Source organism: Lactuca saligna, chromosome 2, assembly GCF_052625555.1.
Source record: "Lactuca saligna cultivar CGN05327 chromosome 2, ASM5262555v1, whole genome shotgun sequence".
In the NCBI taxonomy this organism is placed as follows: domain Eukaryota; kingdom Viridiplantae; phylum Streptophyta; class Magnoliopsida; order Asterales; family Asteraceae; genus Lactuca; species Lactuca saligna.
The window spans coordinates 181,402,683-181,416,830 of NC_136418.1; the positions used below are offsets into that span (position 1 = coordinate 181,402,683).

General features: G+C 30.1%; 1 protein-coding gene across 3 annotated transcripts; it reads left to right on the plus strand.

Annotated features, from left to right (window-relative positions):
• Nucleotides 1–431: 431 nt before the first annotated feature.
• LOC145028403 (Reticulon family protein) lies at nt 432–2,032 on the plus strand. 3 transcript variants are annotated; one of them, XM_078977086.1, is made up of 6 exons: nt 432–561; nt 699–846; nt 1,061–1,241; nt 1,320–1,461; nt 1,547–1,616; nt 1,809–2,032. In XM_078977086.1, the coding sequence occupies exons 2-6, from the start codon at nt 717–719 to the stop codon at nt 1,976–1,978; spliced, it is 693 nt and encodes a 230-aa protein (XP_078833212.1). In that variant the 5' UTR covers nt 432–561; nt 699–716; the 3' UTR covers nt 1,979–2,032. The 3 variants fall into 3 exon arrangements, with proteins under 3 accessions (XP_078833212.1, XP_078833214.1, XP_078833213.1); XM_078977088.1 differs by having other exon boundaries at nt 436–523; XM_078977087.1 differs by having other exon boundaries at nt 450–568.
• Nucleotides 2,033–14,148: the final 12,116 nt, after the last annotated feature.

Here is a 14,148-nt window from a genome sequence, read left to right on the forward strand (position 1 = left end):
CTTAATGATGATATTTTTAGGTGATGAGATCTCTCCAGTAAATGTGATCATTATCGTGCATTCTATTAGAGCAATTTTATATTCAAGATACCTTGTACATAAATATTAATATAGTTGACTTGTTATGTGATTTTATATAAACTTATTGACTGTTTATATAGATATCACAAATATCTTATGTATAAAAATGAATAAATGTAATCAGTTACTTCATAATATTCAGAATAATTAGTGCAGTTTACATCAGAAATACAATCATAGTGGCCGTGCACGTAATAAACATATGCTTTTTTTACGATTTAATAATTTATCTTTAATTAAGAAATTTTTACATCGACTTGTAGTAAATAACCAATCGAGATCTTCATTCGCAATTAGGGAAAAAGTCAAGAACCTTAGTGCAAAACAAAGAGTTCAAAGGTATTAAATTGACAGATACCCAACTTTAGAGTCCATTTTTGCAATAAAACTCGAAGAAAAATATGCCCGTTCTTCCAAAATCCCGATGAACAAACGTCCCGAGGTATCAAATTCAACGCAGAGAGATAACCAAACCATCAGGTTTTAGGTTCTCGAATTTGTCTTTCATTGTTCGAATTTTGAGTATATATACGATGCTGTTAAATCTGTTCCAGTCTAGAAACTTTTCTCGTCTCGGTGATTTCAATAATCGTCTCAACTGATTTTGGTTTTCGCAGTGAAATCTTAACATTTCGATGGAGGATTCACAAGATGTCTGCGATTCCGTTGAAAGGGATAACAGTACGTGTTCGACATCCACCAGTTCTGGTTACCGGTTATTCGATCGACAGACTACAATTCACCAGTTGATGGGCGGCGGAAAGGGTACAATCCGATTCACTTCTTAACCTACTATTTTTTTTTTTTTTGTATCATACGAAGTAAATCTTCACACAAAATCGTTTCTAATTTCTAATTAAGTTGGGTTTAGTTAAGTAATTGTTATCGAAATTAGTCTCCTTCACCAAAACATACACAAATTAGTGAAACTATGATTTTAATTTCCTTTTCGTCGGATATTCGTTTTCTTGATTGTTAGCGGCTGATGTTCTCCTGTGGAAGAGGCAACATATTTCATGGGGCATCATTGTTGTTGCAACTGTTGCGTGGCTAATATTTGAGCGATCTGGATTATCGTTCTTAACAATCTGTTCCAATGTTCTGTTGTTCTTGATCGTACTGCGGTTTCTACATGCCAATTATGCTTCTTTCAGGGATAAGTATGGATGCTTTTACTTGTATACATTGTAAGTCTTGAATAATAAGCTTTTCTCACTATAGCTTTTCTAAAATTACAGACAAATCCAGACATTACCTGAACTCGTATTGTCGGAGGAGATGGTTAATTATGCTGCTGCATCTTTTCGTATGAAAGTAAATTATTTGTTACTTATGGCACATGACATCACCCTTGGCAAGGACTTCAGGCTCTTTTTCATGGTTTGTGATCACTGAGACTTATAACTGATGAAATTATTCCTTTGTAATGTGTTTGAAATACTTGGTTTTGATTTGTATGATTCAGGTGGTGGGGTTTCTGTGGATCTTATCTGTTCTTGGGAGTTTAATATCTTTCTTCACGATTGCATATATAGGTATGAACATAACTCTCCATGACATCTAATGATTACATTTAATATCATGAGTTTATGACTGTTAATGGTTTTTAGATTATATTATATATATATATATATATATATATATATATATATATATATATATATATATATATATATATATATATATATATATATATATATATTTGGGTGTTAAATGTCTGATTTCAGGAACGATTCTGTCAGTTACCTTACCTGCATTGTATAATAGATATGAAGAGCAAGTAGACAGATGTGCTGGAAGTATCCACCGAAACTTTTCAAGGCATTACAAGATAGTGGATGACAATGTTATGAGCAGATTCCCAAGAAATGTAGTACCCAAGGATAAACCAATGTAATTCTATTAACACTTCCATTTAAAACATTACATGTATAATAACATTCATTCGCAATTCCTTGCTTGTTTTTTTTTTTTTTTTAGTTTTTTTTTTCCTAATCTGTTACAACAACGCCTTGAGACTTAAATGGGGTCGATTTAAATTTAAAGTTGGTTGGACTTGATTTTATTTTATTTTTTTGTTCAAAACAAAGTGAATATTGCGGTTGTGATTACTCATCGTGAGGTAAAAATAAGAGGAAAAAGATGTATGCTATGCTATTAATCCTTTTGATTGGTTAATAGATATGACATGTTACGAGGATATTTGTCTTTCTTAATTAATAATTATATACTTTCATCAAATCTCTATCTATATAGCTTTTATAACAAGGATAATTTGATTGCCTGAGGCCCCCAACCCATAAAAGAAAAAAAAATGAGGGATATCGTTTTATATATTAGAAATTTTCCATAATATTATTATATCTCTAGCCCTTCTAAGTTATAAGACCAATTTTGTTTGGGCCGGACCACTGGAGTTTTTAATTTTTTTTTTTTAAATAATTACAAATTGATTATTCAAAAACTATAAGAAACATGTAACTGTTCATCATAGTATATGAGAAAAAGTTAACATATTAGATTATAATTTAACTAAGTGGTTATATGAACGATGAGAAATGAATTTATTCATCCTACACTATTAGTATGATCGAAAGTGTGGTTGAAGACTTGTTTGAAAAGAAAAATAGGTATCATTCAATCATCCCACATCATTTATTAGGAATGAAAAAAGATGATGATATTGATATGTATGTATTGTAAGATTATATGAATTCTAAAATCCTTGATAACGTACGTTTCATTTAGTTTTAAAATAATATAGAAAAATTGGAAGTCGAGATATTGTTCAAAACTTCATATTACAATACATTAATTATTTTCAACAACATAGCGAAAAATTCAATTTTAATCCATACGTACAAAATTAGATATGTCATTAATTTTGAAAATGGATATGCTTTTGTTAATGGATCAACGAAAATAGATTTGATTCATAGTATCATGTAAAATAAGGTTAAATTATGGAGAACATAAAATCCATATGAGCATCTCTTTCCAATCATATCAACTTTTAAATCCATGCGACTCATGTGGTGTGGGGTAATGCAAACGTGCATGGTGCACCTACATTTTGTCCGATCATCATGTTCGAAAAAGAACTAACAAAATTTCAACGGAAAATACTACTCTATTATTTATTTCTTTATGCTTGTAAACTGTAATCATTCATCTTTGCTGCAAAGATGTTTGGATGCATATTTCGATGATGTAACATGTTATATGATATTGAATAATCGAAATTATATATTTCATTGTATATTGTAATAAATCGGATTAGCATGAGACTGTTTGGATATGTTCTTTGTAGTAATCTAATAATCCTAACTCCAATGCATTAATTCTCCGTCTTAGTTTTCTCATTTATATAATCAAATATATTTACTCAATTTTTTTTGTATCGAAAAGCAAAAATATTATATAAAACACGAAAGCAGTAGCAAGATGCTACTAGCATGGTCCATTTACACGTTAAAAAGGGAGAGCAATAGTACCATTTATGATTATTCCAACTGAGACAATAAAAAGTTAAGCTTTATGCTTTTAATCTAATTGAATAAGTTAAATTGAATATAATCTCCGCCGTTACTTTTTATGCCAAATAAAATGCAATAATCATTTTTACAAGTTTTCGAATGTTTACTTGACAAATTTTGAATTTTATTATCGGCTCATTAGTTATTACAATACTCTATGTCAACATTACAGTGAATAATATGATAACTATATATATATATATATATATATATATATATATATATATATATATATATATATATATATATATATATATATATATATATATATATATATATAATACATGGGACATGAATTGAATGATTTCAGGAAAGTGTTCCTAGCTTGTTACTCTGTTGGGGATTGATAATCTCGGTTCTCTATGATGACATACGTGTTATAGAAGAAATTGATCGGTGCATCTGGATCCCCATCCGATAATTGAAGAGAAAAGTAGAATCAATTTTTAGCAAATAACAAGAAGCATTAATTTAACCATGGGTGTCTTTCTGAAACGTATTCGCTTAAACTATGTAATGAAGCTCCACCATTACCAACGGAGAATACTTCAATCCTTCCTTGCATTGCATGATCCGAAATGATTGTTTCACGTCCACTGCTGTTTAGAAAATAGAAAATCAATTAAGAAGAAACTTATTATAATACAAATTTAAAATCTCAATCAAATTTAAACTAAATTTATAAATGATATTTGTTATCATCTAAAATAGATAGGAGAATAGTATGAACAAAAAATACGAGTCTATTTAATTTTTCTATTTATTATTTTGAGCGTCTGCATCTAACCACAAATCTAGGGTTTCATCCATTTGATTATAGTCAATAGAGAGAATTGAGTGTATCCGATTAAGGCTTGAATTAAGGGAATTTCTGTATTGGCTTTGACTTAGTCGTATGGACTATTGTGGGAACCGTGAAACGAAGAAACTCAACATCAAGTACGTGTTTTAATAAAGCAATTTTCAATAATATATGAAATTATGTTATATTTTAACACCATATAGCATTCGATCTATAAATTTGTTTAACCATTTTAACTTTTAAAACATAGCTATATATAATATTGAATCTATATGTCCAAAAATAATTATTAAATGATATTACTAATAATATTTTATAGGGTCGTACCATTATCAAGTTGATATTTTATATATTTATTATTATTGTGATTATTAATAAATAATATCAATTTATACACAACCTTTTGGACTAGCTGAATCATTTTGTTTTTTACCTAAAGATAAAATTTATATTTTATAAAATTTAAGTTTATAAAATTTAAGCAATTCTTCTATTTTCTAAGGTATAACTGAATTCATTACATAAAGAAGAGAACTTGTTTGTCAACCTTTTTTGCATCTCTCTCATGCTCCTAAAGGCTACTAATATTTTAGAGTATTTTAATATAAAACCATTACCTTACATAAAACTATAAAAAAATATTTTGTATGAATTTTGGCTAGTTGTTCAAGTGCATTTTTCCTCTCTTCTTCTCAAGAAAGTCGTAGCTTTATATGCTCTCATCATCTCTCCTTTTAAAGCTAGTTTTTTTTTTAATTTTTTTTTTTTAATTTTTTTTTTTTTTTTTTTTTGTGATTAGAAGCCCTCTTTAGTTGTCTCGTTTAGTGCTTATTTGAATTAAGTACTTAAAGGCTTAAGACACTCAAAAATACAATAAGAAACTACCATTCCAATTGCCTTATCTTGATGATTGATATTTATAGAGAAAATCATACTCTTTGATTTTTCTATCTTCATCAACACTCCAAAAACAAGTGTGTTTAAAGGCTTCAAAAATTGCCATTCTAAAATATTATTTGATTGTTTTAAGATCTTTCTAACCTCTATAAATGGATCCTTAATGGCTTGGTTTTGTTATAAACTTAAAATAAACTTATTATTTTTATACAACTTCCATTGCATTTTTAATAAAAAAAAACATACTATGTTTTGTAGCAAAATTCAACAGCGGTATCAAAGTCAGATTTTATATGTTAGAATGATTTATTATGTTTGATAATCTTTGATTTTTGGAAAACAAACATGGATTTTTTTTTTGTTAAGAAAAGTTCATATTTGTCTTCTTTGGCAATTTGTTATTTAAAATTGTTTATTTTATATAAAACTATTTTTCATACAATTTGGTTATATAAAATCCGCTTTAGAAAAAACAAATAGTTGTTTGTTAATATATTTTATATGTTGTGTATAAACAAACAATTTGGAGTTTTGTGTTGTGTTTTGTTGATATTTATTTATTCATAAAATTTAATAGATAAATAGGTATTTTTTTCATTTATTAATTTGTTGTAATAAATTAGTTAGGTTAGCTGTATTTCTTTTTAAATTTAACAAGAATAAGAAATAACCTCATTGAAGCTCTTGGCTTAACCATTTGAGGCTATATCCCAACCATGAGCTTCTACTTTTGGTTTTGGGCTTAATTATAGTCTTAATGATTTAACCGTTCTAATCTTCACAACATGAAGGCTTGAAGTTATTTTTCAAGCAAGAGTTGACTTGGTAAGTGGAAGCTTGAAGACATTTTGAAGTGTCCCTTAAATCCTTTAGAAAATACATAATAATTCTTGTGATGTTTCACAAAAATTATTACTAGACAGGGCTTGGTTTATACACATTTTTAATAGCATGTGATGTTTATTGTATGTTATTATATATTATGTTTTATGCATGAAAATAAGTTTTACATATCAAATAACATTTAACATAAGATAATATCACTTGGAGTTTGAGTAAAATATATTTAAAATATAACATAAGATGTTTATAATGAATATTGGTTTATCGTCACCCAAATTTTGGTTTATCAAAATATGATTTTTATCATAAGATACAAAAAGTTGAGTTTATAAAATAAAATGAGTTTATTCCACAAATTCATGAAGTCATAAGTTTTTTTTATTATAAAAGAGAAATTTAAAATTGTGATTTTAGAACTCATCCAACACTCCAAATCTTAAGAATAAAAAGAAATTTTATTTAAGACTATTACCGGTTCTTAAAACCACTCTACGACTAAACTTCAAAATATTAGATTTTCGTTTATAATTGATTGTAGCTAATGGTAAATAAAATAAAGTTTTATTTGGTACCTAAAGAACATTATAACAACACTCGATATCATTTGTGTGGTCTTAGTGGACGATGAGTCACCTAACCACTAGAATTGTTTTATGATGTTCGGGGTAGTTTTGTAGTTTCTGGAGACTAAAGAGTCACATTGTCACTGGTTGCAATACTACAAGTTGTTTCAAGTAGGATGACTTGATGAAAATCTTGTATGATAAAGGTTACTTAAGCATAAAAGGTCTGAGGCATAGATGTGATCAAACATGCCAAGATAAGCAATAGTTATTTAGGATCTTATTATCTAGGAATTACATATAGTATGCAATTAGTAATCGCTATCTACCGAGTTTGATTAAGTGGATGGGATAAATGTCACCTAACCATTTACTTGTTTCATTACTTAGATCATAGACTTCAGTAAATTAATGTTTTAGAAACAATAAAAGGTACTCGTTTTAAAGACTTAATATTGAAAATACTAAATGAAATTTTGTTAAATTATCCGAATAACTGTTAATACTCTTATGCCCTGCAAAATCTCTCTCTCTCTCTCTCTCTCTCACTCTCTCTCTTTCTCATGTTGAGTTTCAAGAGATAGTAACATTTGACGATTATAATTTCTATAGATGGTATACTACCTTAAGGTTCTACCTTAATGATAAATGGAAATTATATATACTGAAAGATCCCATACCTAAAAAACCTCTACAAACCAATCAGTATGATCATAATACTTTGATGGATGTATTATTGTAATGATATTGATGTGTATTACATTATACTAGAGTAATTAACATTGACTTGTAGAAAGTTTTGGATAATTATGAAACATATCAGATGTCTTATCAAGTAAAACAATACTCAATCAAAACAGTAGAAAGTGCTTCAAGTATGTTCAAGCATTGAATAAAGGAAGTCTAAAATATTGTGTACTCAAATAGACTTATAGTTTAGTTAAGGAAAATACAACATAAACCCAGAAATCAAGAATGGCTCTAAATGGTTAATGTTGTTTCTATTGTGGAAGAAACTGTACACTGAAAAAGGAACTGCTCCTCTAATCTCACCAATTTGAGGAAGTCTGGCATTACCAAGACTTTAGATATCTATATGATAGAACTATTTATTTTTTCCATCATTCACTTGAGTATTTTATACTTCAAGTGACACTAATGATTATTATTTACTGACGATTAGAACAAATAATCAACTGATTACAAACGAATAATATTTCATGTTGAAGATATAACAGTTATAGTATTTATTTGAACAATAGATATTTTGTACCTATTTTATAGGAACATGTAACAGTTGAAATTTATGAATAAATATAGATTTACTTATAATTTAATGAATGTTCACATTCATGATCTGAAAACAGTGTATTCTATGTTAAAGAATACTTTCTCATAATGTTATTTATGAAGTAAATCTGTAAGCTTTCATTAAATTGATAATACCACTGATAACATCTAAATAATCAAATGATATTTGATTGAAAATTATCTATTTCATAATCATCATGACTATATAAATATGAAACACATATACTAACTTCAAGGGGATGGAATTTTTTGAAGGCAAATGAGTTTGATTCATTTGACATGTGTGATTCTATTTATACTGGAAGATGAGTCATAAGTGTCTTTATTTATTAATAGTTAAAGAACAAAAGGTTTGAAAAAGAATTACACATAAGTCATGTATGTAATCTTTTCAATCCAAGAATAGATTTAGTGATAGATGTTTAATCAATTTCACTGGCGACTTTTATTCGTTATTGTTGAAACTTTTAATCTGCTCAATTTGTTTCATAATGAAGATTGAAATACAACTTAATGAGACAATCATTAATATTATGATAAAGAACATGAGTTTTGTAAACCAAGTCTTCTTAGAACATCTTAGGAGTTGTGGAATCAATTCACAACTCATTCCATCAAAAACACTCACTCGTCATTAGTATGGTTCTTGTGGCATAGGATCACATGGTCACTTAGATCTGTCTTTTGATGTACGAGGTATCCCTCGTATTCTCTAGTGGGATAGGGTTACTTGGCTACTGATTAAATGTCGATAGTATAAGTTTTTTAAAATGATAAAACATAGACCTTGTAGTTTATTATATGATGTTTAAAAGAACTATTTACTTTATATATATATATATATATATATATATATATATATATATATATATATATATATATATATATATATATATATATATATATATTTCCAACCAAACAAGTAGATTAAATACTTTCATTAGACTAAAGATGTAATGGTTTACGTACAATCCCAAAATCATAAGTGCGGAAAACATGGGTGGATGCGCTGCGATCAAGTAAGACCATAAAACCGTAAACACAAAGCTTTGTGAATTCCCCAAAATACCACATACCATACATATCACTGGGCCTAGCCCACATATTGGGTCCAACCCACCATAATGGGACTACCCTGCTAAACTAATGGGCCCATCCCTACTAAATCAATGGGCCCAACCTTACATATAAATGCAAGAGTCACAGAGACAGCTAGCACCCTACAAAACATACAATGGGCCTAGCCCTTCGTGATCCATGGGCCTAGCCCGTCATACAAATTGGCCTAGCTTGTCATACCATGGGCCTAGCCTAACATACCATGCAAAAGTCACGAAGACAACTATCATATAACATATCCTAGTAGGACGACATTGGTGCCTTCGTCCCATGGGTACAGTGAAGAGACCCACCTCAATCAACTGATAACCAAATAACTGCTCGGGTCGCTGAACCAAATAATCTCGCACTAACTAACAATAAGTACAACCCTAATTAATAATTAATATAATACCCCACAAATGAGTAAAATATTCCAAAACTAGGCAAAAGACCATTTTGCCTCAAATAAGTCCCAAGCCTATCCACAATTAACCTAAAGTCAATAGGTTAACAAAAGTTAACGAAAGTCAAACGACTAATTACAACGTACTCAATCTACGCCCACCATACACCACCTTTGGACAATACACGTTGCGTACGAGATAGGTACGCCCAATGTACTCCATAACAGCCCAATCTCACCATTAAGGGCTTAAATGCAGGGGCGGACGCAGGAATTAGTAGTAGGGGTTGCACAATTTTTTTTTCTGGTCAAACATAATATAGAACGTTAACAAAAATCCGGTCAAACATAATATAAAAATCTGATTAAACATTATATAACAACTATCTATTATAATTTAAATTTGTCCTCTTCGTGCAGACATCTTTTGAAACCGCTCCATTACTTTTTCATCCTCGACTTTTGTAAGTGCTTCCGTCTCGACATTACAAAGCAATGCGTCGTTCAAAAATTCATCGCCAATTTTGTTACGTAAGTCTGTCTTCAAGAGCTTCAACTTTGAAAAACATCTTTCAACACTTGCGGTCGCTACGGGAAATATTAAAGCCAACTTTAAAAGCTTATAAACCAAAGGATAAGACCGATGCTTCCCTGTACTAAAGTATTGTTGAAAATCTCTTCACTAGTCTCTCGAATGGCTTTTAACACTTCAATGTAAAGCCCTCTATTTTCCGAGTTAACCGACTCGTCATGACCACGAAACGGTAAACCGGTTTTTAATAAAAGTCTAACAACAATAATAGAAACACGTAATCGAGGTTTATATTTATTGTCCTCCGCTTCGGTTTGCCTCCTCAAGACTACATTAATTGCTTGTTTTTCCCTCATTAAAAACTCACACTTTTCTCTTGCTTTGTTGTGAAAACTATCAACACCACCCACATGAGTCCGAAATGCATTTTTTTTATTCCAAGTATCAAAACCTTGGGAAACAAATGCATCTCTCCCTCCTTTTTGTCCCATGAGGTCCCCACACAAATAACAATATAAACAATATGCACAATTATTTTTCACACTATATTCCAACCAATCAAAGTCATTAAACCATGAAGGAACGAATCTTCTAAATCTATCACCTATTTTTTTTTAAGGAAAATTATGTGCCCTTACTTGACACGGTCCTTGAAGCAAATATGCTCTTCTTACATCATCTCTTATATTTGAATTGTAACTTGTAATCAATGGCCTATCCACCGGGTCCTTTGGAAGATCTTTCAAGTCAACGTTATCATTACGTTGGTTAGAACATGGTGTTTGTGGAGTTGGATTAGAAACCGAAGGGATTGAATGATTGGTGCTTGGTGTTTGTGGAGTTGCATTAGGATTAGAAATGGAAGGAATTGATTGATTAGTGATTGGTATTTGGGAACATTCTTCACTGCTTTCATTAGGATTAAGTCTTTGTTTTTTGGTAAAAAAACCCACTTAGTTTAACCTACAAAAATATAACAATTACACCTAATCAAACAATAAAACAAGTTGCTTTCACCTAATCAAACAAAAATTCAATAAAAACTTAACAATTACACTTAATCAAACAATGATTTCAATAAAACAAGTTGCTTTCACTTAATCAAACAAAAATTCAATAAAAACTTAACAATTACAATTAATCAAACAATAACTTCAATAAAAGAAGTTGCTTTCACCTAATCAAACAAAATTTCAATAAAAACTTAACAATTACACCTAATCAAACAATGACTTCAATAAAACAAGTTGTTTTCACCTAATCAAACAAAAATTCAATAAAAACATAACAATTACACCTAATCAAACAATGACTTCAATAAGACAAGTTGCTTTCACCTAATCAAACAATCAATTCAATAAAAAACATATGAATTTCACCTAATCAAACAATCAATTCAATAAAAAAAACATAGCAATATATGAATATAACCTAATCAAACAATATAACTTCAACAAAACAAATCAATTTCACCCAAGTCAATCAATAACTTTAAAAAACATATCAATTTCAAATATCTAAATGAATTGGTAAATGGTAATTGGTAAAACTTACTTGCTTCATTGTAGAAATTGAAAGAAGACGGTTAGATCAACTGCTTCAAGAAATCGATCAAGATTCAAGGCAAACAACAAAATCGATTTTGGGCTGTGAATCACGATCAAGAAGATAGAATTAGGCTGTGACTCGATCGACATTGATTATTTGATTAGGCATTAGGCAATCGATCATTCGATTGGAGCCAAGGAGTCGACGTCTGGAGAGCCGAGGAGGAGGAGATCGACCGACTGGACTGGAGGCAAGGCAAATAGGCAACGATCGGTTCTTTTTTTTTTTTTTTTTTGCTTGTACCGATCATTAATTGATACTAAAATAATTGGGATGGACTATCTTTTTTACAAGCAATTAGCCCAATTGCTAATTTATCCACTTAAGTTTTATTTTGGGCTTTGGGTAATTGGACTATTAGATAATAATCGATTAAAACATTGGATTGTGGGCTCGTTATTATTTTTTTTCGTTTGGTAATTCCCGATAGAGTGACAATTTTTTTTATGTAGTTGCACAATTTTTTTAGTAGTTGCACGATTTTTTTACGTAGTGGCGCAATAGGTAAAAATTAAAAAAAAAAAAAAAAAAAATTCTACTACGTACGCGGAAGCTAGGTGTTGCCGGTGCCACACCGGGCACCTACAAAGGATCGCCCCTGCTTAAATGGTTAAGCCACTAAGTCTAGTTCTCAGATCTGATCCTAAATAATGTCCTAATACGTAAAGTTGGCAATTTTACTCCTTTACATGCCTTAATGGGACCCAATACTTGTTTTTATCCATCTATATCCCTATTATAAACACCAACTCTTGCATGGTTCATCAAAATCCCTCAAAATGACATTTTTATGACTTAATGACCTCCACAAAGACCAAATATGAGGCTCAAAGATTCTATAGTAACTTCCACACTCATAAGAACCATAACCATGGGACCAAATCATAACCCAATCTAGTTCTTAAAAAGAATTCCATCAACAACGATGAAAACTCTACATTATAATATTACTTTGATTTTACAATAACTTTTGTTTAATATTTATATAGACGTAAAATGATTATTTATTGTTTTTATATAGATTTAAATCATTATTATCTGTTTTATAAACTAGTGTTTATGTAAAACTGATATGCACAACTGTTTACGTAACTAGTATGTTATGTATTGGTCAATATTTGGTTATAAACATTTACAGTGGTTATACTATCAAACTTTTGGTTATAAACATTACAGTGGTTACGCCATCAAACTTTTGGGTTATAAACATTTATAGTGGTTAAGTTGTCGAACTTTTGGGTTATAAACATTTACGGTGGTTATGTTCTCGGACTTTAGGGTTTTAAACATTTACAATGGTTATGTTGTAAAACTTTTGTCTGGTAACTTTGACACTTAAAGTTAGGGCACACACACATTTAGATCCGTTGATCAATGGTTTATATGAGACCTTTCATCATCAAGTGCAATGCTTAGCAATACCCCTGACCTATAATCGTTAATCATGCATGAGCAGGAGAGTTATGTATAGAACTATAGAAACTGACACCCACACCTGTGGTTGTTAGTTACAACCTTAACGAAAGAGTCATACCGGATAATAACTATCTAACACATCTTTGATGTTTGATGAAGTCTCAAAAAAACATTTTTACGACGTACAACATTAGCTTTATAGGGACTCATAGTAAACTTTGAGAACACCCTAAATGCATTTATATAAGTTGATACAATATTTATAAACAACGTTAACCATCCATGATGTCGTCTCACCACCCAGTGTTTCCGTCATTATCCGGAGGTGTGACATCATGCTCATCCCTAGAAGAATATGTTGGAAAAATAATTAGCAAATTGAAAACTCGTACAAAAAAGTTACGAGGATCAAAACCGGTGCTAGTGCCCGGTATTTAATTTCCCCTGAACCAGATTGTACTAGAACCGATATTTCGGGGAACCGATTTTTTGAAATTTGGAGGAACCAAATACCAAAATTATTTACCTTATACGGTACCAGTTTGTTTTGATTTGGTACAGTACTTCTGCTCCTACAAGTAACCATATATTAACCTTAAATTGTGATTTAAATATATAAACGGACATATGCACGAGTCAAGTCATCTTTTGCTTCCTAATACAACTAACCATATATTAGCCTTAAATTGTAACTTAAATAAATAAACAAACAGTTTAACCTTGTTATGTTATTTTACAATCTAACATTGTTAAGTATGTGACGTGTCACGTCTAGAAATAAAAACATACAAAAATTAGAAAGGACTTTGAAAGTGATTGATTTTTAGGTTTAACCAACACCTTGTGGACACCCCCATGTGCACATGGCTTGTAACATTTCATTTATTGGAAGGTGTCATGTTTGTCAAAAAATGGTTTTCTTACACCCACATATGAACCATTAGTTTCACTTTCACATTGTTTTGAAGGACCAAATAACTTATCGTTTGATTATGAAAAACTCAAAATGTATTAGTCTGTTTATATATAATTAGTCCTTTACAATAAATTGTACC